The sequence below is a fragment of the Rhinoraja longicauda genome, chromosome 3, assembly GCF_053455715.1.
Source record: "Rhinoraja longicauda isolate Sanriku21f chromosome 3, sRhiLon1.1, whole genome shotgun sequence".
NCBI lineage: Eukaryota > Metazoa > Chordata > Chondrichthyes > Rajiformes > Arhynchobatidae > Rhinoraja > Rhinoraja longicauda.
The window spans coordinates 80,018,548-80,040,855 of NC_135955.1; the positions used below are offsets into that span (position 1 = coordinate 80,018,548).

Here is a 22,308-nt window from a genome sequence, read left to right on the forward strand (position 1 = left end):
ATAGTGGACGCATTGGTGATCATTTTCCAATGTTCAATAGATGGCGGCGCCTAACAGCAGCGGCTGACTAGCAGTCTGTCCGTCTTTTTTTTTCCTTTTTTTGTTGTGTGTCGGTGTTGGGATGGTTTTTATATATTTTTTTTGGTTGTGTATGTGTGGGAGGGGGTGGTGGTGTGGGTGGGTGTGGGGGGGGGGGGGAACTTTTCTCTTCCTCACGGCGCGGGGTGCGGCTCGGCTGCGGGGCCTAACATCCCCCGGTGCGGCTTGGCCGCTGGACTTTACATCCCCCGGTGCGGCTTGGCCGCTGGACTTTACATCGCCCGGTGCGGCTTGGCCGCTGGACTTAACAGTGCCCGGTGCAGCTCGGCTGCGGGGCTTAACATCGCCCGGTGCGGCTCGGCTGCGGGACTTAACATCGCCCGGTGCGGCTCGGCCGCGGGGCTTTACATCGCCCGGTGCGGCTCGGCTGCGGGACTTTTCACCGCTGGTGCGGCTCGGCTGCGGGACTTGACATCGCCCGGTGCGGCTCGACCACGGGACTTAGCTGCGCAAGGCTTGGTCGCGGGCCTTTCATCGCCCGGTTCGGCCGCGAGACGTTTCAGCGCCCGGTGCGGGGACTGTGCGGGTCGGTCGGGGACGAGCTGTCTGTCCGTGGGCGTGGGGAAGAGAGTGGAAGTTTTGTTGCCTCCATCACAGTGAGGGGGTGTTTGGAGTCACTGTGATGGACGTTTGTGTTGGGGTTATGTGTCTTGTGTTCTTTTTTTTTTTTTCTATGACTGCTATGTAGTTTCGTTCGGTACTTCGGTACCGAACGACAAATAAAGCTCTGTTATACCTGTTATACCTGTTATTCAGGATCAGTTCCTGTGGATTGGTGGATAGCTAATGTTATCCCACTTTTCAAGAAAGGAGCGAGAGAGAGAAAACGGGGAATTACAGACCAGTTAGCCTGACTTCGGTGGTGGGAAAGATGCTGGAGTCAATTATTAAAGAGGTAATAACGGTGCATTTGGATAGCAGTAAAAGGATAAGTCCAAGTCAGCATGGATTTATGAAAGGGAAATCATGCTTGACTAATCCTCTGGATTTTTTTGAGGATGTGACAAGTAAAATGGATGAAGGGGAGCCAGTGGATGTAGTGTATCTAGACTTTCAGAAAACCTTTGATAAGGTCCCACATGGGAGATTGGTGAGTAAAATTAGAGCACATGGTATTGGAGGTAGGGTGTTGACATGGATAGAAAATTGGTTGGCAGACAGGAAGCAAAAGAGTAGGAGTAAACGGGTCCTTTTCTGAATGGCAGGCAGTGGCGTGGAGTACCATAGATATTAATGATTTGGAAGAGGGAATTAGAAGCAACATTAGCAAGTTTGTGGATGACACAAAGCTGGGTGGCAGTGTGAACTGTGAAGAGGATGTTCGGAGGTTGCAGGGTGACCTGGACAGGTTGAGTGAGTGGGCAGATGCGTGGCAGATGCAGCATAATATAGATAAATGTGAGGTTATCCACTTTGGTGGCAGAAACAAGGAGGCAGATTATTATCTCAATTGTGTTAGGTTAGGTAAGGGGGAGGTGCAGCGAGACCTGGGTGTCCTTCTACACCAGTCACTGAAAGTTGGCGTGCAGGTACAGCAGGCAATGAAGAAAGCTAATGGCATGTTGGCCTTCATAACGAGAGGATTTCAATATAGGAGTAAATAGGTTCTTCTGCAGTTGTATAGGGCCCTGGTAAGACCACATCTGGAGTAATGTGCATAGTTTTGGTCTCCTAATTTGAGGAAGGACATCTATGTAATTGAGGTAGTGCAGCATAGGTTCACGAGATTGATCCCTGGGATGGCGGGACTGTCATATGAGGAAAGATTGAAAAGACTAGGCTTGTATTCACTGGAGTTTAGAAGGATGAGAGGGGATCTTATAGAAACATATAAATTTATAAAAGGACTGGTCAAGCTAGATACAGGAAAAATGTTCCCAATGTTGGGAAAGTCCAGAACGAGGGGCCAGTCTTAGAATAAAGGGGAGGCCATTTAAAACTGAGGTGAGAAGGAACTTTTTCACCCAGAGAGTTCTGAATTTTGTGGAATTCTCTGCCACAGAGGGCAGTGGAAGCCAAATAACTGGATGGATTTTAAGAGGGAGTTAGATAGAGCTCAAGAGGCTAGTGGAATCAAGGGATATGGGGAGAAGGCAGGTACGGGTTATTGATTGTGGACGATCAGCCATGATCACAATGAATGGCGGTGCTGGCTCGAAAGGCCGAATGGCCTCCTCCTGCACCTATTTTCTATGTTTCTATCCTTGGAGCATATCCATGGAGCAGATCCTTCTTCTTGGAGCAGATCCATGTAGCAGATCCATGTAGTAGATCCCTGGAGTTGATCCCTGGCGTAGATCACTCTTCCTCTGATCTGGGCAGCACGGTGGCGCAGCGGTAGAGTTGCTGCCTTACAGCGAATGCAACGCCGGAGACTCAGGTTCGATCCTGACTACGGGCACCGTCTGTACAGAATTTGTACGTTCTCCCCGTGACCTGCGTGGGTTTTCTCCGAGATCTTCGGTTTCCTCCCACATTCCAAAGAAGTACAGGTATGTAGGTTAATTGACTGGGTAAATGTAAAAATTGTCCCTAGTGTGTGTAGGATAGTGTTAATGTGCGGGGATCGCTAGGCGGCGCGGACTCGGTGGGCCGAAGGGCCTGTTTCCGCACTGTATCTCTAAATCTAAATCTGATTCTTCCTTCTAACCCACCACTCTATCTCCAGGTCCCTCAGGTCGGCCGACTTGGGGCTACTCACTATCCCATGGTCTAGGCTTAAGATCAGGGTTGACCACGCTTTTGCGGTTGCAGCTCCTCGACTGTGGAACAGCATCCCTCTCCCCATCAGAACTGCCCCCTCCATCGACTCCTTTGAGTCCAGGCTCAAAACCTATTTCTACTCCCTAGCGTTTGAGGCCCTCTGAGGGGGCGCTGTGAACTGTTTATGTATGTGCTGTTATTGTTTGTGTGTCATTATATGTTCGTTTTTCTTAGTACCTGAACTGATGTACAGCACTTCGGTCAACGTGGGTTGTTTTTAAATGTGCTATATAAATAAAACTGACTTGACGTGACTCCGCCTCCGGGCTGAAGCCGCGCGCCGCTCTCGCGAGGTTTCCTGTCGCCGCTGATCTGGCAGTTCGGGCTGGCGGCCGCGGGGACCAGTCACTCGGCGGCGGCGCCGAGACAGTGAGACGGGTGATCTGCGCACCGCCCTCCCGCGGCCCGGAGACAGAGACAGAGAGGGCGCCGGTAACCCCCCCTCCCTCCCCGGGGCAGGCCGGTGACAGACAGAGAGACAGACGGTCACCGGGCCCGGACACACAGCAGCGAGCGCCGTCGGTGTACCGGCCCCCCAGGCCAGGGCAGGGGCCGGCCGGAGAGAGCAGAGGGGCAGCGCTGGTAACCAACACCCCTCCCTCCCCGGGGCCGAGAGGAGACAGACCGAGAGCTCGTTGACACCCCCTCCCCTGCTCTCCGGGCCGGGGCGGAGAGAGACCGACAGAGAGAGAGCGCCGGTAACTCCCACACCTCCAGGCCCGGACACGGTGACAGTCCAACAGCTTGGAGAGAGAGAGGGAGCCGACCCCCCCCCCCCCCCCCCCCAATCCCCCCGGACCAGGAGACGACGAGATACAGACAGAGCCGGACCAGGGGACCCGGAGCACCGACCCTCTCCCCGTGCCCGGAGCCAGAGCCAGCGTGAGAGGGAAGGAGGGAGAGCCAGAGCCGGAGCGCCGCCTCTCTCTGAGCTGCCACCCCGGCCCGGGCTCTCGCCTCCTGCTGCCGGCGATGCGGCCCGCTGAGCGGTGAAGAGATGGGACCGGCGGGGCGAACAGGTGAGCTGGGCCGGACCGCACCGGGCCTAAAGGTTACGGTGCAGGGCTCCGCTCCTCATCCCTCTCGGGGATGAAGGCATTGAGGGGGGGAGCAGACAGTCGGGTCGCCGACTGGCGAGGAGGGAGGGAGACGGACCTCGGGACAGGGTCACTCACCTACTGGGGCTGGGCGGAGGGAGGCCTGGCTGCAGCTTGCAGGCGGAGGGAGGGCTGGCTGCAGCTTGCAGGCGGAGGGAGGGCTGGCTGCAGCTTGCAGGCGGAGGGAGGGCTGGCTGCAGCTTGCAGGCTTGCCTTAGGGATGGGATGGGAGACCTAGAGGTGTAGAGATCACTGACTGATCCGGACCAAGGGTGCTGGTGGGTGTGGATAAAAACCCTGTGGTGTTCAGGCTTGAGTAAAGGTTCTTCAGACCTACTGAGTTACTCCAGCCCTCTGTTTTCTTTTGAATAAGAGTTGGAGGAGAAACCTTGCGGTGTTAGATGTTGCATCATCCCCTCCCTCTTAAGGATATCTCTTCAGGGCTGGAACAGAACCCGGTAGTGGGACTGGTAGGATCCAGTTGTCCACCTAGGCACTAATGTCATGAATTTGGATTAGAAAGGAAGTTCTGCTATAAATGTCTGGAAATCGGAGCAAAATTGAAAAGAAGAACCTCTGAATTATTACCTTAGCTGCGTGCAAAAAGGAAAGAGGATTGGAGGGGTAAATGCATGGCTTATGGGACTGGCATAGGGGAAGGAAAATTGAAATCATTGGACAAAGTCAGCATGGATTTATGAAAGGTAAATCATGTCTGACGAATCTTATAGAATTTTTCAAGGATGTAACTAGTAGAGTGGATAAGGGAGAACCAGTGGATGTGTTATATCTGGACTTCCGGAAGGCTTTCGACAAGGTCCCACACAAGAGATTAGTATGCAAACTTAAAGCACACGGTATTGTGGGTTCAGTATTGATGTGGATAGAGAACTGGCTGGCAGACAGGAAGCAAAGAGTAGGAATAAACGGGTCCTTTTCAGAATGGCAGGCAGTGACTAGTGGGGTACCGTAAGGCTCAGTGCTGGGACCCCAGCTATTTACAATGTATATTAATGATTTGGACGAGGGAATTGAATGCAACATCTCCAAGTTTGCAGATGACACGAAGCTGGGGGGCAGTGTTAGCTGTGAGGAGGATGCTAGGAGGCTGCAACGTGACTTGGGTAGGTTAGGTGAGTGGGCAATTGCATGGCAGCTGCAGTATAATGTGGATAAATGTGAGGTTATCCACTTTGGTGGCAAGAACAGGAAAGCAGACTATTATCTGAATGGTGGCCGATTAGGAGAAGGAGAGATGCAACGAGACCTGGGTGTCATGGTACACCAGTCATTGAAAGTAGGCATGCAGGTGCAGCAGGCAGTGAAGAAAGCGAATGGTATGTTGGCATTCATAGCGAGGGGATTTGAGTATAGGAGCAGGGAGGTTCTGCTGCAGTTGTACAGGGCATTGGTGAGACCGCACCTGGAGTATTGCGTACAGTTTTGGTCTCCTAATCTGAGGAAAGACATTCTTGCCATAGAGGTAATACAGAGAAGGTTCACCAGATTGATTGCTGGGATGGCAGGACTTTCATATGAAGAAAGACTGGATAGACTCGGCTTGTACTCGCTGGAATTTAGAAGATTGAGGGGGATCTTATAGAAACTTACAAAATTCTTAAGGGGTTGGACAGGCTAGATGCAGGAAGATTGTTCCCGATGTTGGGGAAGTCCAGAAAAAGGGGTCACAGTTTAAGGATAAGGGGGAAGTCTTTTAGGACTGAGATGAGAAAGTTTTTTTTCATACAGAGAGTGGTGAATCTGTGGAATTCTTTGCCACAGAAGGTAGTTGAGGCCAGTTCATTGGCTATATTTAAGAGGGAGTTAGATGTGGCCCTTGTGGCTAAGGGGGATCAGGGGGTATGGAGAGAAGGCAGGTACGGGGATACTGAGTTGGATGATCAGCCATGATCATATTGAATGACGGTGCAGGCTCGAATGGCCGACTCCTGCACCTATTTTCTATGTTTCTATGTTCTGTTGGGATGCCCTTCACCTAAATTTTGCTGGGTGAGTCAAGCTTGTGGTAAATGTCATGAATATGGTTGTTAACGGGGTTTTAAATTAAATTTGTGGGAGGTTAGGTGTGAAAATTCAAATAACAGTAAAAACAAAGTGAGGAGGAACTCAGTGGGCCAGGTACCATCTGTGGAGGGAATGGACAGATGGTATTTTGGGGCTGGACCTTATTTCAGACTGTATCTGCAGTTCTTTGTGTCTCCAGTAATGAAATGTTTAATTAATCAAGATGAAATGTGAGAGCAGTGGCACAGGGTATTGATGGGTAAGTTGACAAGCAAAGAATGACAGGCTGGGGGTAGCAAATTTAAATAAAAGTATGCAACACAGGGCAAATCCATAGATTGTAAAGGAAAATTAAAGCTTAACAGTCTTAATTAGAATCCATGTAATAATGAGGACTAGGTGATCAATATACCAGGTCCAAAACAGGCTGCCTGTGCCACCCTGGCCAAAAATAAAATGTGTGGTGACATTGCCTTCAACCACTGAAGGTCACCTCACCTTCTGTCTCCTTTCTCTGTTCGTTTATTTATTTACTTATTTATCTATTTATTAATTTCCCTATGTTCTCTAAATCTCTGTAAAGCATCTTTGAGTATATGAAAAGCGCTATATAGATAAAATACATTATTATTATTATTATTATTGTTAAATCAAGAAAGGTATCAGAGCAGCAGGAAGTCATGATATGGAGCCAGAGGATAGTGATGCAACATCGGTTTAGATTGAAATCAAGAGTAGCAAGCGAAATAAAACAAAGGTGGTAATTGTCTGTGCGCTCCTAAAATGTCACACTCAACAGGGTGGAGCATAAAATAGGATCAAACCTTGGGCGTATTTGAAAGGTACTACAAATATCATGGTAGATTTTAATCTACATGTTGATGAATGAACCAAACTGGCAAGGGTATTGTAAACATTTGTGGAGTGCATCAGGGATCTAGGTGTTCCAGTGCTTGAAACCTTAACAGCCAAGTGCAAAGGTAGTTTAGGCCAAAGGCATGTTGGCTTCTATTGAGAAAGGGTTTAGAATAGAAGAATGGGAAAGTTTTGTTACAGTTGTTCAGGATGCTGGTGAAACCTCACCTGAATACTGTGCACAGTTTTAGTCCCTTACCTAAAAAGGGATATTGTAGTTTTGGAGGCCTTCCAATTGAGATTAACCAAGTTAATTCATGGAATGTGAGGGTTGCCCTTTCAAGAGAGATTAGACAGTTTGAGTCAGAAGAGAAGGTATATAACATAGCAAAGATTAGTGGGAAGCTTTTAAAGAATAACAGAAGGTAACTAAAAAGCCAATATGGGGAGAAAAGATGAAATATGAAGGTAAGCTAGCCAGTAATATAAAAGGATAGCAAGAGTTTCTTCAGTTATATAAAAAGTAAGAAATAGGCAAGAATGGATGTTGGGCTGCTGGAGAATGATGCAGGAGTAATGATAATAGAAACAGAGAAAATAGGTGCAGGAGGAGGCCATTTGGCCCTTTGAGCCAGCACCGCCTTTCATCGTGATCATGGCTGATCGTCCACAATCAATAACCCGTACCTGCCTTCTCCCCATATCCCTTGATTCCACTAGCCCCTAGAGCTCTATCTAACTCTCTCTTAAATCCATCCAGTGATTTGGCTCATCTTTCCTCATGTCAGTCCCGCCATCCCAGGGATCAATCTCGTGAACCTACGCTGCACTGCCTCAATTCTAAGGATTTCCTTCCTCAAATTAGGAGACCAAAACTGTACATAATACTCCAGATGTGGTCTTACCAGGGCCCTATACAACTGCAGAAGAACCTCTTTACTCCTATACTGAAATCCTCTTGTTATGAAGGCCAACATTCCATTAACTTTCTTCACTGCCTGCTGTACCTGCACGCCAACTTTCAGGGACTGGTGTACAAGGACACCCAGGTCTCGCTGCACCTCCCCCTTACATAACCTAACTCCATTGAGATAATAATCTGCCTCCTTGTTTCTGCCGCCAAAGTGGATAACCTCACATTTATCTATATTATGCTGCATCTGCCACGCATCTGCCCACTCACTCAACCTGTCCAGGTCACCCTGCAACCTCCTAACATTCTCTTCACAGTTTACACTGCCACCCAGCTTTGTGTCATCCGCAAACTTGCTAGTGTTACTTCTAATAATGAGGAATAAAGAAACGGTCTTCACAGTGGAAGACACCAGCAACGTGCCTGAAATTCAAGATAGTCAGGGGGTGGAAGTTAGTGGAGTGGATATTACTAGGGAGAAGGTGCTTGGGAATCTGAAAGGGCTGATGGTGGATAAGTCACCTGGACCAGATGGACTGCATCCTAGGGTTATGAAAGAGGTGGCTTTAGAGATTGTGGAGGATTTGACAGTGGTATTTCAAGAATCACTAGAGACAGGAGAAGTCTTAGATGATTGGAAAATTGGCAATATTACCCTGCTGCACAAGAAGGGAGCAAAGCAGGATGGTGGGAATTATAGTCCGGTTAGTCTGATATCGGTGGTTGGTAAGATTTTAGAGTTCATTATAAAGGATGAGGTTACGGAGTACTTAGAAGTTCACGATAAAATAGGTCAAAGTCAGCGTGGCTTTGTGAAGGGGATTTCTTGCTTGACAGATTTGCTGGAATCCTTTGAAGAAGTAAATAGCAGGACAGACAAAGGAGAGTCAATAGATGTGGTTTACTTAGATTTTCATAAAGCCTTTGATAAGGTGCCACAAGTGAGGCTGCTAAGGAAGATGAGAGCCCATGGAATTAAAGGGCAGATACCAGCATGGATAGCAGGTTGGCTGGATGGCAGGACAAAGAGTGGCAATAAAAGGGGCTTTTTCTGGTTTGCTGCCAGTGACTAGCGGAGTTCCGCAGGGGTCGGTGCTGGGGCCGTTGCTCTTCACATTGTATATTAATGATTTGGATGAGGGGATTGAAGGCTTTGTGGCCAAGTTTGCGGATGATACAAAAAAGGTGGAAGGGCAGATAGTATAGAGAAAGCAGGGACTGCAGAAGGACTTGGACAGGTTGGGAGAGTGGGCAGAAAGTGGCAGATGAAATATAGTGTAGCAAAGTGTGGAGTCATTCATTTTGGTAGTAGGAATAAATGCATAGACTATTTTCTAAATGGGGAGAGAATCCAGAAATCGGAGGTGCAAAGGGACTTGGGAGTGCTGGTGCAGGATTCCCAACAAGTTAATCTGCAAGTCGAATCGATAGGAAAGAAAGCAAACTTGATGCTAGCATTTATTTCAAGAGGGCTTGTATACAAAAACAGGGATGAAATGCTGAGGGTCTATAAGGTGCTGGTGAAGTCACATTTGGAATATTGTGAGCAATTTTGGGCACCATATCTGAGGAAGGATGTGCTGGCTCTGGAAAGGGTCCAGAGGAGGTATACAAGAATGATCCCAGGAATGAGTAGGTTAACCTATGATGAGCGTTTGTCGGCACTGGGCCTGTACTCGCTGGAGTTTAAAAGAATGAGGTAGAACCTCATTGAAACATACAGAATAGTGAAAAATGGCTTAGATAGAGTGGATATGGAGAGGATGTTTAATGCTTCGGTGTGTGACAAACCAGAAGCTGCTAAGATAATAAGGTTTTAGCAAGTTACAGGATACGAAGGAGTGTCGGTAAGAAACTAAGTTCTTACGACATACAAACAAACCAGTTAATAACAAGAGATATGTCAATATGTTTCATTGCAACTTCAAATAAACGACTAACTAACTGCAACGTCGTGAAGATCTGTTTGTTTTTGTTATTTGAGTCAAGAACCACCACTCCCATTCCTTCGTCAAACGGTAAGCTTAAGGACTTTATAAGGAAGGACTAAAGCTGGCCGTTAGTCAGATGGTGGTGAATTTGTGGAATTCTTTGTCACAAAAGGCTGTGGAGGCCAAGTCAGTGGATATTTTTAAGGCAGTGATTGATAGATATTTGATTAGTACAGGTGACAGAGGTTATGGGGAATGGCAGGAGAATGGGGTTAGGAGGGAGAGATAGATCAGCCATGATTGAATGGCATAATTCTACTCCTATCACTTATGACCTTTATTTCTTTGTTTAAAAGGATAATCTTATTCAAACATCTGAGATCCTAGGGGGTTTGACAGGGTAAATGTTGAGATGTTTTCACCTGGGGAGAGTCATAGATGAGGAGAGATATTTTGTAAATAAGGGCCCATGATTACAAATTCTTGAGAGGGTTGTGAGTCTCTGGGATTTTGGCCCTGAAGGTGGTGGAGACCCGATATTTAAGGTGGAGATAGGTAAATATCTGCAAAATCAAGAAGTTGAAAGGAAAGGGGAAGATGCCATAGAATAGGAGTTGAGGCCAGCAAAGATCAGCCATGATCATATTGAATGGCAGCACAGGCTTGAGGAGCAATGTAATGTCGAACCTGTACAAGGAGCTAACTGAAGCTTTTGAATTGTTCTGACTATAAGAATTTTACAAATAATTGGAAAAGTACATAATGATTCACAAGTTGTTGTCAAAGATAACAGATTATGGTGAGAAGGTAGAATTTTGTTAAAAACGAAAAATAAGGTTAAGGGCTAAATGTAGATTACCATACATAAATAGTGATAGATTATGTTCCATACCACTATGTTTAAAAGAAACTGGTGACTTTACAGAGATGGGAGCTGTTAATTATTCATTTTTACTGAACTTAACGTACCCGAAGGTTGCACATAAAATGAGTTACAGATTATACCACTGACAAGTTGCAGTATCAATCATTAAGCAGAAGGAATGAGATTTAATTCCTTAGAGCAGCAGTTAGATGCCACAGTTCACTTCAGCACATTGAATAGGCAATTTAAAATTAACTGTGTTCCTCTTCCTGATTGACGTTCCAGGATTCATTCTGACCAGTATTTGTGTATGGACATTATTTGAGTCATGATTTGGTTTCCTTTCAATTTGTTTTGCAAATTTGTCAGTATACTTTTAGAATATTTTTTTAAACGCACATGTTTCATTATATTCTGCTGAACTCATAGCAAAATAAAAACCTTTTCTATATTTTAAAGTAGCATTTGACATTAAACTATAGAAGGCTTTCGACAAGGTCCCACATAAGAGATTAGTATGCAAACTTAAAGCACACGGTATTGTTGGTTCAGTATTGATGTGGATAAAGAACTGGCTGGCAGACAGGAAGCAAAGAGTAGGAATAAACGGGTCCTTTTCAGAATGGCAGGCAGTGACTAGTGGAGTACCGCAAGGCTCAGTGCTGGGACCCCAGCCATTTACAATATATATAAATGATTTGGACGAGGGAATTGAATGCAACATCTCCAAGTTTGCGGATGACACGAAGCTGGGGGGCAGTGTTAGCTGTAAGGAGGATGCTAGGAGGCTGCAACGCGACTTGGATAGGTTAGGTGAGTGGGCAAATGCATGGCAGATGCAATATAATGTGGATAAATGTGAGGTTATCAACTTTGGTGTCAAGAACAGGAAAGCAGACTATTATCTGAATGGTGGCCGATTAGGAGAAGGGGAGATGCAGCGAGACCTGGGTGTCGAGGTGCACCAGTCATTGAAAGTAGGCATGCAGGTGCAGCAGGCAGTGAAGAAAGCGAATGGTATGTTGGCATTCATAGCGAGGGGATTTGAGTATAGGAGCAGGGAGGTTCTGCTGCAGTTGTACAGGGCATTGGTGAGACCACACCTGGAGTATTGCTACAGTTTTGGTCTCCTAATCTGAGGAAATGCATTCTTGCCATAGAGGGAGTACAGAGAAGGTTCACCAGATTGATTCCTGGGTTGGCAGGACTTTCATATGAAGAAAGACTGGATAGACTCGGCTTGAACTCACTAGAATTTAGAAGATTGAGGGGGGATCTTATAGAAACTTACAAAATTCTTAAGCGGTTGGACAGGCTAGATGCAGGAAGATTGTTCCCGATGTTGGGGAAGTCCAGAACAAGGGGTCACCGTTTAAGGATAAGGGGGAAGTCTTTTAGGACCGAGATGAGAGTTTTTTTCCACACAGAGAGTGGTGAGTCTGTGGAATTCTCTGCCACAGAAGGTAGTTAAGGCCAGTTTATTGGCTATATTTAAGAGGGAGTTAGATGTGGCCCTTGTGGCTAAAGGGATCAGGGGGTATGGAGAGAAGGCAGGTACGGGATACTGAGTTGGATGATCAGCCATGATCATATTGAATGGCGGTGCAGGCTCGAAGGGCCGAATGGCCTACTCCTGCACCTATTTTCTATGTTTCTATGTTTCTATTACATTGTGAGAGTATTAATTAGCTATTATCATTTTAATTTTAAAAAGGTGCCTCCTAAAAGCATGAAATGTGCTCAATAACCATGAAAAAGACAGTTGATACATACTGATTAAATGAGACATAACTTGAAATTTGATGGAAGAAAATTTAGGAGGTTGCCAGCAAAAGAGCATCGACACAGTTGACTTTACGTAAAGATAATGGTAATAAAAATGTGCTATTCTTTATAATTCAGCTGGATACTGAAGTACTGTGTTAGAGTGGTTGGAACTATCTTCATCTATTTGTTATTTGAATATTTTATTGTTTGGGCAATATTAGATTTTTGTTTGTTATACCTCTTTACAGTTAACCATGACAGGAAGAAGTCAAACACGTTTTCTGCCAGCAACTATTCAGCCAGCATTGGGAGGCAATGTTTACCTGTTTGCCAGCAGCACGCCGTCAGAAAATGAACTTTCAGAAGATGATGTAGAAGGTTTTGAGCTGAGACCAAGAGGAAAGGAGAAAATTCGAAGAACTGCACCCAAAGATCGGTTGGATGATATTGTATACCTGGTCCGAGAAATACAAGAGGGCGACACATTGAATGCACTTGCTTTGCAGTACTGCTGTACTGTAAGTGATGATTTGAGTCATAACATAAAGGAATGTTGCAAAGAAGCAGTGGAAGGAATGGTAAAGAAAGCCGTAGGCGGAAAATAGCATAGAAAATATCTTAAAATACAGAAGTAGACTATTCTAATAAGTATAGTGGCATCAAAAATTAAGTGTTAGGAAGAATAAATATTAGGTCAATACAAATATATTTGTAGAAAATTAATGGCTTTTAATGGTCCCCCACTCTGCCTTATTTCCAGATGAGTCAAATGGCAAATGTAAATTAGATATACAAGGTAATACACAAATCCAGAAAAGATTTCAAATGCTATCGAATAGTATTTTTACCCTTTACTAAATATCTCGTATCATTCAATAACTATTTCAAAAACTAAATAATGAAAATGGACATCAAATTTATTTTTCCAAAACTTAATCCTTTAAAATGTGCAAAAGAAATGTGCGAATATTGTATATTTTACCTGGTAGAAGGAATAATGGTGTAGAATAAATTCAAATTTATTACAATGTAAATTTGTCCCAAATTTTAATTCTGATCTCCCTACAAACATTGTTGACGCTTTAATTATATTTATAATTAGTGAAATGTGCATACATTTCATTCCAGGGAGACCTAATGCTTGATAAGGTCCATATGGATACATGTTTTTGTTCCTGTTTCCTTTCTACTCCCATACCTTTAGTACCCTTTTCCATGGATGTACAGGGCCCTCCATAATGTTTGGGACAAAGACCCATCATTTATTTATTTGCCTCTGTACTCCACAATTTGAGATTTGTAATAGAAAAAAATCACATGTGGTTAAAGTACACATTGTCAGATTTTAATAAAGGCTGTTTTTATACATTTTGGCTTCACCATGTGGAAATTACAGCAGTGTTTATACATCGTCCCCCCATTTCAGGGCGCCATAATGTTTGGGACACAGCAATGTCATGTAAATGAAAGTAGTCGTGTTTAGTATTTTGTTGCATATCCTTTGCATGCAATGACTATTTGAAGTCTGCGATTCATGAACATCACCAGTTGCTGGGTGTCTTCTCTGGTGATGCTCTGCCAGACATTTGTTGCAGCCATCTTTAGCTTATGCTTGTTTTGGGGGCTAGTCCCCTTCAGTTTTCTCTTCAGCATATAAAAGGCTTGCTCAATTGGGTTCAGATCGGGTGATTGACTTGGTCACTCAAGAATTGACCGTTTTTTAGCTTTGAAAGACTCCTTTGTTGCTTTAGCAGTATGTTTGGGATCATTGTCTTGCTGTGGAATGAACTGCTGGCCAATAAGTCTTGAGGCTTTTGTTTGAACTTGAGCAGAAGTGTCTATACACTTCAGAATTCATTATGCTACTACCATCAGCAGTTGTATCATCAATGAAGATAAGTGAGCCAGTACCTTCAGCAGCCATACAGGCCCAGGCCATAATACCCCACCACTGTGTTTCACAGATGAGGTGGTATGCTTTGGATCTTGGGCAGTTCCTTCTCTCCTCCATACTTTGCTCTTGCCATCACTCTGATATAAGTTAACCTTCGTCTCATCTGTCCACACGACCTTTTTCCAGAACTGTGGTTGCTCCTTTAGGTACTTCTTGGCAAACTGTATCCTGGCCATCCTATTTTTGCAGCTAACCAGTGGCTTGCATCTGGCAGTGTAATCTCTGTATTTCTGTTCATGATGTCTTCTGTGGACAGTGGTCATTGACAAATCCACAGCTGACTCTTGAAGAGTGTTTCTGATCTGTCGGACAGGTGTTTGAGGATTTTTTATTATAGAGAGAATTCTTCTGTCATCAGCTGTGGAGATCTTCCTTGGCCTGCCAGTCCCTTTGCGATTAGTAAGCTCATCAGTGCTCTCTTTCTTCTTAATGATGTTCCAAACAGTTGATTTTGGTAAGCCTAAGGTTTGGCTGATGTCTCAAATAGTTTTATTCTTGTTTCTCAGTCTCATAATGGCTTCTTTGACTTTCATTGGCACAACTTTGGTCCTCATGTTGATAAACAGCAATAAAAGTTTCCAAAGGCGATGGAAAGACTGGAGGAAAGACTAGATGCTGAGAGCTCTTTTATGCCTGCATTAAGGAGGCATTTAAACACACCTGAGCAATTACAAACACCTGTGAAGCCATATGTCCCAAACATTATGGTGCCTTGCAATGGGAGGACTATGTACAAAACACAGCTGTAATTTTTACATGGTGAAACCAAAATGTATAAAATACCCTTTAATAAAATCTGATAATGTGCACTTTAACCACATGTGATTTTTTTTCTATTACAAATCTCAAATTGTGTAGTACAGAGGCAAATAAATAAATGATGGGTCTTTGTCCCAAACATTATGGAGGGCACTGTATCTATTACTTTTTTTAAGTACCAAACCTGCCTCCACTGCTTAGCCACCTATTGTTAATTGCGTGATGTTTCACAGAATGCTGTCTCCTGGTTTCACCTCTTATTACCAGTGGAAGGCCACTGTCACAATTTCAGCAGTACAAAGAATGGGCATGAAATGTAGCCATGGCAGCATATGTACGAAATTAAAAATCTATTTTATACTGTTAGTGAGGGATCACGGATCAGTGAATATATTTTGACTTTATTTTCAATCCCTCTGATTATTTTGCTCTTAATTAAAACAGCCCTTAGTTATTTAAGAATGACTTAATTGCATTTAGTAAAATCTTGAATTTCATTCTGCTATATCTGTACTATATATTTTGGATGTTAGCAATACCTTTTTATAAAAAGATGTTCAGAGCAACATTTTGGTGCATTCAGTAACTCTATATTCATCATTAGTATGTGTCCTTTTTTAATTAATTGACTACAGAGTTACAGTCCTGATTTCAAAAGAGATTATAACAGGGTGCATATTAGTACTATCATAGGCAGTTCTGAGTGAAAAGTGTACTTTGGCTCACTTTAATCTATCATTATTTTGTTATCCATGCAAATTTAACTATCTATATACTAAAACTCTCATTTGCTATCTTGTTTGTGACAACTTCAGCCAAACCGGTACACGATAGCGTGACAATTTTAGGCCCACCTTACTCACCATTGTCACTTTAGTGATAATGCAAGTAGTTTTATTAAAATCGGTTATATTTTTAAAGTTATTCACATTTTTAAGTTTAAAAGGGGAGGGGAGAAGGGAGGAGAAGGGAGGGGGGGTTGAGGAGAGAGGTGAGGGGGGGGGAGGACAGAGTGCTGCACCAATGCAGGAGAGGTTTGGGCCCAACGGGTCCACTTGGTCTAGTGGAAAAAAAAAAATAGAACAGGCAAATTGTGAGGATCTGTGCTATAATTAACACCAGATTAGTTGGGCTTCATCCTAAGAAATCAACTGTTTCACAAGGGTGAAGTCTTGCATCAAATGAAACATTTGTTTTTACTCTTATACATCGACGAGACCAAACGCAGACTGGGCGATCGTTTTGCGGAACACCTTCGCTCAGCCCGCGTGAACTAGCCTGATCTCTCGGTTGCTGGACGCTTTAATTCTCCTTCCCATTCCTACACAGACCTTTCTGTCCTCGGCCTCCTCCATTGTCACAGTGAGGCTAAACGTAAATTGGAGGAACAGCATCTTGTATTTCATTTGGGCAGCTTACAGCCCAATATGAATATTGATTTCTCTCACTTCAGGTAGCCCAGGCATTCCTTCTCTCTCTCTCTCTGTCCCTCCCCCACCCAAGTCGCACTAGCTTCTCATTTTCACCCTACAAACAGCTTACAATGGCCTGTTTCCTTTATCATCGTTACTTTTTTGCATATCTTTCATTCATTGTTCTTTATCTCCGCATCACCATCTATATGACCCGTTTCCCTTATCCCTAACCAGGCTGAAGAAGGGTCTCGACCCGAAACATCACCCATTCCTTCTCTCCAGAGATGCTGCCTGTCCTGCTCAGTTACTCTAGCTTTTTGTGTCTACGGTTTAAACCAGCATCTGCATTTCCTTCTTACACATTTATTTTTACTTGGTTCTTTTTTCATTTAGTTCATATAATTCAATGTTAATTGCTCAAGCAGCACTCAAACAACTTCCATGTGCAAAACTCTTATAATAGAATAAATATCCCAAGGGGTCCATCAGAGTGCTATCTGAAAAATAAACTGGAAAAGAACCATAGAATAGAATAGATAAGTATGGTGGTGAAGGTGTGGAATTCTCTGCCTCAGAAGGCAGTGGAGGCCAGTTCGTTGGATGCTTTCAAGAGAGAGCTGGATAGAGCTCTTAAGGATAGCGGAGTGAGGGGGTATGGGGAGAAGGCAGGAACGGGGTACTGATTGAGAGTGATCAGCCATGATCGCATTGAATGGCGGTGCTGGCTCGAAGGGCTGAATGGCCTACTCCTGCACCTATTGTCTATTGTCTATATTGAAATGCTTGAATAAAGATATTTTTTACGATGGAAAGTATGTCAAATGATTAAGGTCTGGGTAGGGAATTCAGAACCTGGTGTTGACATTGGGTGCAAAAGTAATTTGAGTTGGGGAATGCATAATTCACAAGATTTCTCAAGTGTTGGAAGAGATTGAACTATAGACTAATATGACCATTGAAAATTTTGAACACTTTTTAATCATAAATATCAGATATTGGCTGACTGGAAACCAGTCTAAATCAGTGAACTAGATAGATCAATGTTTGACAGTTTATGGTATGTTTCAGGTCAGTTCTTCAATTAAAAAGCCTTATTGATGAGTCATAGAGATATACAGTATGGAAACAAGCCATTCAGACCGATTGGACCATGCCACCATGATGCCCAGCTAAGCTAGCCATTTTCTCGTGTTTGGCCCATACCCCTCTGAATCTTTCCTCTGTGTGTACCTGTCCCAGTGTCCTGTCCAAATAAGCATTAAATGTTATTATACCTGCCTTAACAACTTTGTCTGGCAATTCGTTTCATATATGTACCACCCTCTATGTGGAAAAAGTTGCCCCTCAAGTTCCTTTTTAAATTTCTCCCCTCTCACCTTAAACCTATGTCATCTAATTCTTGATTCACCAAGACTATCCATTCTCATCATGATTATACACATCTAAAGATCACCGCTCAATCTTCAACACTCCAAGGAATAAAACTCTAGTTTGTTCAAACTCTCCCTATATCTCAGTTGCTAGGACTATTTGTGTCCAAAGTCTTGCACATCTGCAACATAACATCCCAATGTCTAGTGTACTCACCTGCATCAGAACCATTTTTGATAAGATATCCACTGCCAAGAAGAGCAATTCAGATTTTGATGTTAAAAGTTACATAGAATTGCATGGAAATTTCAGCAGTGTTTTCCTTTGTTCATGCAGTCTGTCAAGGTGATTGTGCTCCACTCAAACCTCTGCATTCAAGTTTATTTGCTAATAATGTGCCTCTCTGCAAGTTTATTAACGTCAGTGTAATTTGTTGCAGTCCTCCTCATTAACTATCCCTTCAAATTTGGTATCTTCAAGTTGAGATTTGTGTTCGTAATTCCAAAAATAAATAATGAACCTAACAATGATTCTGTAGGAAAGAACTGCAGATGTTGATTTAAGCTGAACAAACAGCTAACAAAATGGTCTGTTTCCTTTATCAACGTTACTTTTTTGCATATCTTTTATTAATTGTTCTTTATCTCTCTACATCATCGTCTATATCTCTCTCTTCCCTGATCCCTAACCAGTCTGAAAAAGGGTCTCGACCCGAAACATCACCCATTCATTCTCTCCAGAGATGTTGCCTGAGTTACTCCAGCTTTTTGTGTCTATCAATGATTCTGTAGGATTCTATTTCCTACCATGTCATTCTGAACAGCTATTTTTTATCATGATTTTTCCTCCTTACTGTCTTCCAACAAATATCCATTCTGGGAATTATCCCTGATATCACAATCTCAGACCTTACCCATTTGCCTATTGTACAGTACTCCAGCAAAAGCCTTTTTTGGTTTAATGTTAGAAATACATTTTAATTGCTGCAGTAGTTTTACTGTCCTATTGGTAGAGTGAGTGCATCTACAAAATTTCTTCCCATGAAATGCTTCTCATAGAAAAAAATTAACATTATTTCCATAGTTTGACTGCTTTTCTGATCAATTATATTTTTCAGGTTGCAGATATCAAGAGGATTAATAACCTCATCAATGACCAGGACTTTTTTGCTCTCAGGTCTATTAAGATTCCTGTGAAAAAGATCACTTTACTGGGTGAGAAGCACAGCCCTGTTGCATCAAGACTAGTTCCACGTGTAGCCTTGGAATCCAATGCACAGTTTCAAGAATTTAAAGCGGGTGCCGAACCCTGTTCTTCGAATGAAAATGCTGACAATTTTCTCAGAGAAGTTGATAAAGACATTGAAAGGATAGTAAAATCTAATGACACCACTCGGGAGCATTTAAATGAGGTTGTTTCAGCTTTATCTTCACAACCCTTCTATCAAGCAGCAGACCGCAAAATCATACCAAAAAAAGATCCACACTATGGAGCTGATTGGGGCATGCGCTGGTGGAATGCAGTGATGATAATGTTAGTTGTTGGGATTGTTACGCCGTTATTTTATTTACTCTACTATGAAGTTCTGGTAAAGGTTGAAACAAGCCATCATTCCACAATGGAATCTACAAATCTACCTGTTACTCAGACTGGGCAGCAAGAACCAAAGCATAACAGCGAAATTGATCCCATGAAAAGGACTAAAATAGGCTCCGAGGAAGCTCTGGAACACGTGAATTCAAAGGTTCAGCTTTCTGTCACCTAATGTCAATTATCTAACGCACATTTTTTCTGTGCTGTGCAAAGGCTTACTGACAGCATCCAGGAGCATCTAATTATAATGTGGAGAAACTGGGAAAATTGTATCATGTTGCAGATTTTCTTATTTTCTATTCAAGTAAAGTGAACAAACTTTGTGGAATGGTTGATAGATGACCAAAACTTGCCTTCTGAAGTTATTGGACAACATAACATAAAAACAGACTGATACATAATTGGCTAAATTTAAAGGGAGTGGCAGTTTGGGTGATAAAGTGCAATGACTCGGTACAATATTGTTGTTGTCACCAGCAGCGTTGTGACATTACCCAGAGTCTTCATTTAAATAATTGCATGTGATCCTGAGTAGCATGATATGCATTTCTTACAAAGCTTTCTTTTGTGATTCAATAGTACTCAGTGTGAGAATACACAAGTTATTAAATTACATTTCCATCCCTATTTAAGGGTAAAAGCTATAAATATAATTTAAAATGCCAAAAATTATGCATTTACCTTTATTTGCACCATATTTTTTTAAACCTTGAGTGATAGCTTGACGATAGCACTTTGATTTTCAGTAGTTACAGAATGAATATACCACTTTCTCATAGATGCAGAGAACGTAATGTACCATTCTAAATGTCAGAGGACCACATGATGTCTTATTTTCAACTATTCATTTAAAAGTGATTCTGCTACCTGAAAATGTTTTAATATAAAATGTATTTATTGACTGTTAAAATACTATAGTTGAAGACATTGCATATATTCTGTTAATATTGAGGCGGTTGAAAGTTAACATTTTATGTAAAAGGTATTCATTCTTAAAACATTAAAGAAATTATATTCTTTATATTCTTTAACTTTAATAATAAAAATTGAAACCTCTTGATGCATTATGATTACCAATCTAAGTTCAGTTTATGAGATTTAGTTTGGGACAATTATATATCAAATTAGCAAATACCACTGGGATCATACCCAACGATACTCCATCATTAGTCTGGTGCAGTTTGCAAATGTGGTGCGAGAGCTAATTTTCAAAGAACTGGTGATAGCAGCTGGTCTGCCTCTTGCGGGAGAGTGGGGTCGTTAAGGGTACCCTGATCATGCCTACTTTAAGGATTAGAAGGAAAAGACAAAGATTATTTAGTTCCTCACCTAGCTGAAGCCTCATATATGAAATTGTCTTCTAATCATATTTTTTACCACTGAAAGTAAAGTACTTTAAAATAGATTCATGTGCTTCTGTAAGATAGCTCCCAATGAAAAATTTGACTGGGTGCATGTGCTATTCATGCGGATAATACCCATTTCTGCTGTAATGGTCCTAAAATCTTCTATATACTAAAACTCTTGTTTGTTTGTTTGTTTGTTTGTTCCTGAACTACAGCCAAAACGGTACACGATAGCGCGACAATTTTAGGCTCACCTTACTCACCGTCGTCCCTTTGGTGCTAATGGAAGAAGTTTCATTGAAATCAGTCTGAAGAAGGGTCTCGGCCCGAAACGTCACCCATTCCTTCTCTCCTGAGATGCTGCCTGACCTGCTGAGTTACTCCAGCATTTTGTGAAATAAATACCTTCGATTTGTACCAGCATCTGCAGTTATTTTCTTACACCCATTGAAATCAGTGTTATATTTTTAAAGTTATTCACATTTTAAAGTTTGAATCTATCTCCTAGGGAGGGCGGGTGGAGGAGGGAGGATAAGGGGGTTTGAGAGGGATGGGGGGGGTGGAGGGTAGGAGGGAGGGGAGGAGGAGAGGGTGCTGCACCAATGCAGGAAAGGTATGGGCCCAATGGGTCCACTTGGTCTAGTGTACTTTAAAGATGAAATTTTTATACTAGAACAAGGCGGCAGATTATTATCTGAATGGTGTCAGATTAGGAAAAGGGGGGGTGCAACGAGACCTGGTGTCCTTGTACATCATTTACTGAATGTAAGCCAGCAGGTACAGCAGGCAGTGAAGAAAGCTAATGGCATGTCGGCCTTCATTGCGAGAGGATTTGAGTAATCATAATCATTAACCAAGTATGTTTTGCAACATGAGGAATTTCATCATAATCATACTTTGCGAGGAATGTATAGAAGCAAGGAGATCATACTTCAGTTGTACAGGGCCCTGGTGAGACCACACCTGGAGTATTGTGTGCAGTTTTGGGTTCCTAATTTGAGGAAGGACATTCTTGATATTGAGGGAGTGCAGCATAGATTCACCTGGTTAATTCCCGGGCTGGCGGGACTGACATATGATGAAAGAATGGACCGACTAGGCTTATAGTCACGAATTTAGAAGGATGAGAAGGGATCTTATAGAAACATAAAATTCTTATGGGATTGGACAGGCTAGAGGCAAGAAAAACGTTCCCGATGTTGGGGGAGTCCAGAACCAGGAGGCACAGTTTAAGAATAAGGGGTAGGCCATTTAGGAGTCAGATGTGGAAAAATCTTTTCACTTCCAGAGTTAAGAATCTGGAATTCTATGCCACAGAAGGCTGTGGAGGCCAATTCACTGGATGTTTTCAAGAGAGTTAGATATAGCTCTAGGGGGTAACAGAATCAAGGGATATGGGGAGAAAGCAGGAACGGGGTACTGATTTTGGATGATCAGCCATGATCATATTGAATGGCCTACTCTTGCACCTATTTTCTATGTTTCTTACTTTAAATGTTCACAGTTCAGCTGGGAGAACAAGGTATTCCCCAACTTCAGGTAACTTGATTTCTCT

General features: G+C 43.0%; 1 protein-coding gene across 3 annotated transcripts; it reads left to right on the plus strand.

Moving 5' to 3' along the window:
- The first annotated feature begins 3,196 nt into the window (after nt 1-3,196).
- Nucleotides 3,197-21,115, plus strand: lysmd3 (LysM, putative peptidoglycan-binding, domain containing 3). Of its 3 annotated transcripts, none has more exons than XM_078396514.1 (4): nt 3,197-3,881; nt 12,564-12,893; nt 18,932-19,558; nt 20,969-21,115. In XM_078396514.1, the coding sequence occupies exons 2-4, from the start codon at nt 12,570-12,572 to the stop codon at nt 20,999-21,001; spliced, it is 984 nt and encodes a 327-aa protein (XP_078252640.1). In that variant the 5' UTR covers nt 3,197-3,881; nt 12,564-12,569; the 3' UTR covers nt 21,002-21,115. The 3 variants fall into 3 exon arrangements, with proteins under 3 accessions (XP_078252640.1, XP_078252644.1, XP_078252641.1); XM_078396518.1 differs by having other exon boundaries at nt 18,932-19,347; XM_078396515.1 differs by having other exon boundaries at nt 12,564-12,833.
- Nucleotides 21,116-22,308: the final 1,193 nt, after the last annotated feature.